This window comes from Pseudochaenichthys georgianus, chromosome 17 (genome assembly GCF_902827115.2).
Source record: "Pseudochaenichthys georgianus chromosome 17, fPseGeo1.2, whole genome shotgun sequence".
NCBI lineage: Eukaryota > Metazoa > Chordata > Actinopteri > Perciformes > Channichthyidae > Pseudochaenichthys > Pseudochaenichthys georgianus.
In genome coordinates this window covers 18,485,550-18,494,959 of record NC_047519.1, presented here as the reverse complement: position 1 = coordinate 18,494,959, position 9,410 = coordinate 18,485,550, and the positions used below count along the sequence as shown (strand labels likewise).

General features: G+C 41.2%; 1 protein-coding gene across 1 annotated transcript; it reads right to left on the bottom strand.

Annotated features, from left to right (window-relative positions):
• Positions 1-5,860: 5,860 nt before the first annotated feature.
• fitm1l (fat storage inducing transmembrane protein 1, like) lies at positions 5,861-9,049 on the bottom strand. Its single transcript, XM_034103803.2, has 2 exons — positions 8,857-9,049; positions 5,861-8,137 (listed from the first exon to the last, which is right to left on the bottom strand). Exons 1-2 carry the CDS (start codon positions 9,033-9,035, stop codon positions 7,462-7,464), a joined length of 855 nt encoding a protein of 284 aa, XP_033959694.1. The 5' UTR covers positions 9,036-9,049; the 3' UTR covers positions 5,861-7,461.
• Between the last annotated feature and the right edge of the window lie 361 nt (positions 9,050-9,410).

The following is a 9,410-nucleotide window of genomic DNA, read 5'->3' as shown; positions in this document are numbered from 1 at the left end:
TTTTCATTTATTGTCATTTCCATTCAGTCAGTCATTACGTGCTATTTAAAATGTTAATTTGCTACATATCCAAACAAACAAACAAAGTGTGCAATCCAATGAATGTTAATCTAACTGGGTTTTGATAGATAATATATCTCTTTTTCTTCTCTCAATTATTTTATTTATATTGTGCACTATATTAATCCAACTAATGTTCGTTTATACATTTTAAGAATGGCGTTTATCTTTTTTGAGAATGAGTTCTTATTTTATTTATTTGGGTCTACAACAGATGATTGTAGTCAGTAAATGTATACTAACAGAGCCGGGGGTGTGTGTGGAAATAACGGGGACAGAGCTGGCTGCTGTCAGACGATCAGCTGTGCAGCGTCATCACAAACAGACGTCAATTCACGTGACGCTCCGGAGGAAAGGACGTCCCATTGCTCTTAAAACTCATTTCCCTGCTTCTCGTGGTTTCCTTGCGTCTCTCCATGCTTCCCTGGTAGGGACTAGTCGCAGGGAAACGACGCAAGTGAGGGACGCAAGGAATCCATTTAACCGAAGTGAGAAAGGCCCCAGGATTCAGCTCCACCACTGCCAAGGAGAGAGGAGGGGAAGCAGCAGGTGGTTAGAGAAATGAGAAATCCTCTCCTCCAAGCGGTCATTTTAAAGAGACGTCCGTTGATGATGACAGGAGGCACAGCACTCTGTGTTCATGATGACATATTTACTTTTAATTAATTCACAGTGCAGTATAATGAGACAATAACAGACTACAGATGCGGACATATACACACACACACATATACATTTATATATATTTATATAAATATTGGGCCGTCCCTGACAACAAAGTTATATGATGAGGCCCTCTGCTTCGCACGCATGGGGGGGGGGGGGGGGGTGCTAATGAAAGCGTCCATTTTCAGCTTTCCCGTCCATTCTCATTGGATAACGGAGAATTGTACACCCGGAAGTAAGTATTCCCCTTACTATCGATTGATTTTACAGTGATATCTGCACTACTCATCGACCAAAAAACACCAGATTATCCTTGTTAATTACACAACATTGATTGGTTTAAATTGTGTGCAATGCTTTTGTATTTTTCCCCTTTGATTCGGAGAAACAAATGTTTTTTCGGAGTAAAGGATGGAAGAAGACACTACACTACCCAGAATCCCCAGCTATCGTTTGGACTACACCATGTGCTCTGTTTGACTCGTGATCTTCAAATTTCTCCCTGCAGAAAAAAGAAACATGGCCGAACTTCGTTTTATTCTCGGTGGAAAATGCCTATTTTAAAGTTAGTTTGGCCATTAAAATGCGTTTTGATGTCATTTGATGCGAGAAATATGAGTTGTTATTTAAGATTATGTGTGCAGTGGATGTACATGATCTTTAGTTTGCTAGTTATTATGAAGATTACTTCAGGAAATTGCGTCCATAACGTTTCCATTGTTACCAAGGTGGTTGCTAGGGACGCTGCTATCGATATTATGTATGTTATGTTGTGTAACTGTTTAATGGTGTTATCTTTATTGCTACCCCCTTCCCCGTCAATGTATAGTGTTGGTCCACAGCGCAAACATATTAGTTGAACAAAATACGCATCTAAAGATAGCCTATGTTATTTTCCCCTGTGAAATTCGAATCTCAGAGCACATCGTCATTAACAAATACCGGAAACAGACCGAAACATTTTTTTTAAATAATAATAATACTTTATTCCGAGTGTGCTTGCTTTTCTCTTTGAACGTCATCACATAACGGCATTGTAATACACGGTTCGGCTGCATTACATATTACATATCTGCAGTAGTTCTGTATTTATAGAGCCCTGATGAGAAGACCTCTAGACAAACATGAGGAACTGAAAACGTGACGTGGATCATAAATATATCAGCCATTAAACAACATCTTACATTTCTTTTCACACAATACGTCTCCTTGCAGTATCAACACTAATTCGGCTCACTTTTATATTTGATCCAATTGGTAGATAGGCTGTATTTACACCATAAAGGTGCACAGCTGATATAAAGGGACACCTGGTGGTTAAAGCATGTTATTGAATTTAATTATTTTTATTATTAGATATTAATACGATCTTTATAAAGTATATTCATCACTCGTTATTCTCTACTAATAGTTAATTAAAGACTGTATGTAATGACTATTTTGCACATCCCTTTCAAGATTTTCTAAGGTTTATTGACATATCATATAGGCCTACACAACTGTGGTGTAGTTCTGCACTGAATGAAAAACTTGGGTTGCAGGTTCCTCAATAGTGCATTACAAGACATCTATTAATATTTGTGCATACCTCCAGCAATGTTAACTATGTTGAAGCACTTATTTTAACTGATATTATACATAATGTATTATACTCTTATAAGATGTATGTAGATATTTTATCTCTGGCCTTGTCAGGTATTGAACAATCAATAAATAAAGAACACAGAATTGTTGAATATAAAACACAGAATTTGTGTGATAAATGATTTTCAAATAAACACAACTGCATATTTAACTGTTACACATGCTGATGTAACGCAAATGTTCCAACTTGGGATCAATAAAGTATATCTTATCTTAAGCTGATCGATGGCTACTGCCATATTTGCAAAATGTGCCTCTGAACCTTGACAAGTGCATGTTTCAGGCTTATCAATTAATGTAATGTTATCAATTAACAACAGGGGTCACAGACATAAGACCAGATGTTAAATAAAGCTCTTCTGACCTTAGCTGGCATGTGTGTGTATATATTAATGCTGCCCAAAATGGACGCTAAGGCCCCCCCCCCTTGCGTTGGAAAAAGCCGACACAGGAGACTTGACATAACGTCAATATAGGCCGACCTGGGAGTGAGGATGTGGTGCCCTGAGCGTCAAATACCGCCGCCGATGGGAATACATTCAGGATACAGTCGAGGATTCGAGGAGGGGAAATTAGAGAAATAAGAAAGGCCCATAGTGACATCCCTATACATACCACTTGTGCATACTGGCTAGCGATCCATCACTATGGGCCTTTCTCATTTCTCTAATTCCCCTCCTCGACTCCTATCCTCGTGTCTTAGTCCCGCCCACAGGAGATGTGAGTGGAGGAATCGAGGAGGGGAAGCAGCAGGCGGTTAGAGAAATGAGAAATCCTCTCCTCTGAGCGGTCATTTTAAAGACACGTCCATTAATGATGACAGGAGGCACAGCAGCCCTCTGTCTGATGGACAGAACTGTGTTCATGATGACTTATTTACTTTTAATTCATTGTTATTTTTTACAAGTATTAAAAGTAAGCATGGGACACCAAACCAACTGAGACCTGTCTGTCCGCCGCATCTACTCACACACACACACACCACACACACACACACACACACACACACACACACACACACACACACACACACACACACACACACACACACACACATAGGGTTGGGTACCGAGAACCGGTTCCGGTTCGGAACCGGTTCCAACATTTCGATTCCAACGGTATCATTTAGAAATGTGAATTTCGGTTCCGCTTTTCGATTCCTGAGGAAATGTTTCTCGCCGCTCTCCGTAGCCTACTGCATGACTGCAGCGGGGCGGGAAATGTAGCGTTGTACCTACACTTCCTACAGTGTAACCTGAGACCAGGGCCGGCCCGTCGCACTGGCATTATAAATGTTCGCCTAGGGCGCCAGATCTGTGGAGGCGCTGCGCTGACAGCTCTGGGAGAAAAAATAAATGTTTTGACCGTTGGTGCTCATCCTAATTTTCGGCCTTGATGTAACAACATTCATAATTAAGTAAATGTAACACCCTTTTCATCCCGGTTACACTTTTCATTTGCCCTGTACGATGGGCGCTGCAAGTGATGAAAATGGGGGATGTTGGCTTATCTGGCAACCGCAGCTCACGAGGGTGCACTGGAACCGGCGCTGTTGTTATTAGCATCTGGTGCTAGCTGCTCTAACGGAAGAAGAAGAAGATGTTTCTACAATGATGTGGAGGGAGAGTCCTCTCCAGTCAGACTGAGAGGCTGATAACTTCAGCTCAGTGAGGTAAAGGACTCTCAGTGTTTAGATAGTTCACTTTAGTCTAAGTTATCTCAGTGGGTCTCAAACGTTTTGATCACAATTTATGTAAACACATATTTCCAAGGCACTCCTTTATAATTATTGGGATAAAACAGGTTTGAAATCATTCCAATGTAAACTATAGGACAGTAAACCAGACATATCGTTTTAAACTGGAGAGATAAAAAAATATGCATAAATAAAATAGTAAAATAAGATATGAATGAACAACAAAAATAAAATGCATTACATGTAAGCTATTTGTTATTTAATTATTCAAATGTAAACCGATCTTTTTCATATGGGTGTTTGGAGTTGTACCCCCTAGATCTAGTCTCTAGTAATTCTGCGTGTGCACCAGATTGAAGCATTTTACTTCAAAATGTTCAAACATTTCTTCCCGGTATGCCTGAGAGGCAGATATGCTTGTTTTTCTCAACAAGAACTGTTTTTAAAAGTTGGACTGTTGTAGCTTCAGGGGTTCTCAGGTTAAAGTTACATAGCAGTGAATATAAACAGACTGATTAATGTGAATATTACTTTAAACTAACCTGTGTAAAAGTTTCTCGAATAAATGTAATTTTTTTGGTGGAAGAAGCATGTATCATTTTTTTACCCTGCCCCTCAAAGAATCGGAATCGAGAACCGTTAAGAACCGTTAAGAACCGGAATCGAAAAGTAGAATCGGAATCGGAATCGTGGAAATTCAAACGATACCCAACCCTACACACACACACACACACACACACACACACACACACACACACACACACACACACAACACACACACACACACACACACACACACACACACACACACACACACACACACACACACACACACACACACACACACACACACCTACAGCTCCTAAAGCATATCATATTATATGATATATCGACTCTTTATTTGTAGATATCTAGGCTATTAAACTAAAGCATACAAATAAAGAGAGTAATATAGGCCTGTTATACTGAGTGATATTATACACAGCTCTGCTTTCTGCACAGACCTCACAGCTGTTCTCACTGTAAACATCGCGTCGCGATTCTAGCAGTTCATAAAATAATATCCAGGGGATGCATGCAGAGCTGTCATTGGCTGAGATTGCGACACGACTCTTTAAACATCACTGTTGCGGGAAATACATCCGCGGAGAATCTGCGGAGGACTCATCAGTGTATCCTCGATTATAGCTCCTCCAGAGAGCCTCCTCAATGTCCTCGAAGTGCATTTAGAGAAATGAGACGTCCTTCAACATGGCGCGCTGAAATCCATTTCCGGGTCACTACGGGAGGACCGAGGATTCGAGGAGTCGAGGAGGGGAATCTGGGCTGCGTCTCAGGTCGACTATTTTCATTTCCTCGGTCGTCGGTCCTCGGTTTCACCGGAAGTTGATTTGTCTGCGCCATCTTGAGTAGCGTCCCATGGCTCTTATTTCTGCCGGAGGACCGAGGATCGAGGAGCGATAATGGAGGAGCGATAACCGAGCGAGGAACCACCAGACCATCCTCCGATGAAATCCTCAGGTACTCGCTCCGCCCCCTTACTGTGTATCGCTCACTGATTGGACGATGCAGCGCATGCACTGATCTGATGCTTCTTGACATGAGAGCAGTTTCCCAGCGGAGTGAAGAAGATATGAAACTCACGAGAGTCACTCCTCAGTCTATAGCCTACTGTGTTTTGTTTAAATTAATGTATCATTTAGTTACAAATATGTGATATATCTGAACAACAAAGTGGTCAAAAATCATTTTATTCATTTTTTGGAAACATTTTCATGATCGCTTTTTTCGTTTTACATTTTCATTTATTTTCATTATTTTTTATTTTATTTAACAACAGATGATACAAATGTTTGTGTCAGTAAATGTGTACTAACAGAGGCGGGGGTGTGTGTGGAAATAACGGGGACAGAGCTGGCTGCTGTCAGACGATCAGCTGTGCAGTGTCATCACAAACGGACGTTGCTTCACCTGACGCTCCGGAGGAAAGGACGTCCCATTGCTCTTAAAACTCATTTCCCTGCTTCTCGTGGTTTCCTTGCGTCTCTCCATGCTTCCCTTGTGGGAGGGACTAGTCGCAGGGAAACAACGCAAGTGAGGGACGCAAGGATTCAATTTAATCGACCTGAGATGGGCCCTGAGAGAAATAAGAAAGGCCCAATGTGTGTGATAGGCTAAGGGGCGGGATATCTCTAAGCGGTTGACCAATCACCAAAGAGCCTGCCAATTAACCAATCAGAGCGGACAGGACTCTGGTTTCAGAAAGAGGGTGAAAAGAGATGCTGCAGCACAAGCAGTATGAGAAAATATAGCACGTTTTGAACCTTAAAGCATGTAAATATACACAGTGGAGGCACACAATACAATACCTTTTAACATGGTAGCATTTTAATTATGAGAATAAGCATGCAATTCAAAACGCTGCTGTTGTAAGTACAGCCGCACAGGGCTACTATAGCATGCGTTTATATATTTTTTAAACCATTCCCCGGCCTAGCCACATACAGTATGTACCTGAAGACCCCTGTTCTCCTGTGCATTTTATGTATTGGTTTATCTAATTCTGGTCTTTTTTATTCAATGCTATGTAGGCTTATAATTATTTCAATCTTGTCATATTCAGTTTTTTTTGTTTTTTTTTACTGTTTTCTGTTGCTTATTCTCTTAATGCTGTTATTTTCTTCACCTATCCCTATGTTTCTTCCATGACTTGCTTTGCCTATACAGTACTGAATTTGTGTGTTAGAACCAGAGAGAAGGTGCAACCAAACTAAAAACCATGTTCTCCTCTCTGTTCAGATAATGTCACAACATTGTTTTGATTTTTATCTGTTGCAGAATTTAAAACTGACAGAGAAATCATGAATGTTGCTAATATTCGATCTTATCAACAGAGTTTACAGAATTTGAGTTTATTATTTCACAAGTTATACATTAATATAATTATCAACTGTCAAATTGATAAAATTAGCACAATGAATACCCATCAAAACATTTCGGTAAGGCATTTTTTTCTCAACATGTAAACAAGCTGTATATCATCAAAGTTTGGGTGTCTCAAATACATTCAGCCTGAATCTAAATGGCTACTGTCCCCTGAATTCCTCTCTTGTGGGTATTCCTGGGAGTAACATGACCCCAAGTTATGAGTTCACACAAACAATCCTTTAATAACTACAGTAGGAAAGAGTATGTGTGATACATATAGAGAAAAACAAATACATGTTTGAAAGCCCACTTCATCTGTTTATCCCAAGCTCCAACAGGACTTTGTGTCTTACTTTTAAGAGAAGGAAACAAATACAAATGTCAAGGTTGTCTCCAAACAACCACCTAGAGCTCCTGATTAATTCCATTGCATCAGTGGTAAAACCTGTATGTTATTTCTTCTTGAATTAATTGCACTGATTATGGTTCAGTTTGTCCTCTGCTGCAGCTCCGTTGGTCTTGGTGTTGAGAAGTCCCTGTCCAGGCCTCCCGGGGCAGTACCAGCTGGGCCCCAGGCGATACCAGCTCTGGTACAGTCCCCTCCAGCTCAGACACCCCAGAGCGCCCCCTAGCAGCTGCGTGGGGAACTGAGGGAAGTAAGCTAAGAGACAGAGCAGCAGAAAGATCCAGAGCCAGAGCAGGAGAACACAGAACAGGAAGAGGATCCTCAGAGGGCCACCTGAGAAGCCACCCAGTTTCAGGTAAGGGCCAAACACGGCGATTTCCTCTGCCAACAGCAGGCAGCAGAGACAGAGGAGGAAGACATCTTCTGAAACTTCATAACCCCTCCACAGCATCCCAGCTCTGAGGCACTCTGATTTACTCGCCCCCTCTCGCAGCACCAACAGAGGCTGCCCGTTGGTGACCTCCGGGCTGTTGAGTAAACGTTCGTAGCAGCTTCCGGTGGTGTTCTCCAGAAGGTCCAGGAGTTTGCAGAAACCGACCCACAATCCGCCTGCCACCCCGAGCCGAGAGAGGTGACGGATGGACAGAGAGATGGAGCGACGGATGGAGAAGGAGAGGAGGAAGACGAAGGAGCCAACAAAGATGCAGGTCCAGCCCCAACCAGAGCGCAAGAATATCCTTGAAGAAGAAGAGGGGAGATTTGATGAGGGTTGGAAGGTTAGTGAGAGACTATGGAAGTAGAAGTAATGGGAGGAAATTAGATTTTGTCATTAAGTATTTATTACATTAAACATCAGGGCATTTATTCCACATTTAGATTTATATGAACGCAGCTACTGGTAGTCATATCCGTTAATGGTTCCTATTCAGCAAAAGTTCACACATTGCAAGGTTAAGCAGTTGATCTAATGGTACATGGTACACAGAAGTGCTATCTATCAATTTACTTATTTTCTTTTCATTCGGATTGTCCGTTCTTTATTTTCATGTCGCTCTTTCTGATGTCTCTTTCTTTTTTAGACGATTCAACATATCAGAAATAATCTGTTGTCCCTTTATCTTCAGTGGTTAATTTTAAATATAATCAAAAATCACTGTTAGTTACTTTTGTTGGTCATTGTATACATTTTTCCTCATCATTACTTTTTTATGTTATCAAAAAGCCAACAGGGTTTAATTTGAAAGGGGTCTTCAGACTCTTCGTCATCATTTAGATATATATTGTACATCAGCTTTAAAATAATCAAAACAGTAAAACGTCTTAAAAATAGCATAAGGCTTTTCTTTATACAATAACGCTCAGAAAATATTGGCATTGCAGGTACCTCATTTGTCACAACAAACGGAATGGTTCAAAGAAGACAAGTGTACAGGAAGTAAACAGGAAGCAGCCTCACCTGTAGAGGAAGTGGGTTTTCTTGGCAAAGACGCTGTGCTGGGAGACCCAGAAGCTTAGTGCAGGGCCGAACATCACCAGTACCGACAGTACCAGATGGAAGTGCTTCCTGAAAATAGCGCTACCCAGGAACCGGGCCGCCAGGTCCGTCAGGACCACGAGCACCGTGTTGAAGAACATCTGGACCCAGAACTGACCAGATGTAAAGCTAACTCAATATTTCTATATGAGAATGACACTTCTGATGGCTATTAATGCAGCAGCCTGTTGGTGTAGATTATACACTTTGGACTAAATAGCATGCACTGTTTAATGTGATAATCCTCTCTAGAATGCACTTAACACACAGGTTGATGCTGTGGATCACCTCTGGTGCATAACACAACAATCCAGCTTACCAAGTAGTCTAAATGTACTACACAAACTGCATTTTTTTCAGTTTGACAGTGGATCCATCAGTCTATTGATCGAACACTAATCCAGTTTTAGAAATCCAAAGATGCTGCTGTGGAGTAAAAATAGTCGAAGTCCATTTGTGTTAGCTTCTAGTGTTCG

What these genes read in the sequence shown, in the direction of transcription:
- fitm1l (XM_034103803.2), bottom strand. Translation starts at nt 9,035, where the DNA reads ATGTTCTTCAACACGGTGCTCGTGGTCCTGACGGACCTGGCGGCCCGG. An exon ending in AAAACCCACTTCCTCTACAG is followed by an intron (nt 8,138 to 8,856) that starts GTGAGGCTGCTT and finishes TTCTTCTTCAAG; the next exon opens with GATATTCTTGCGCTCTGGTT.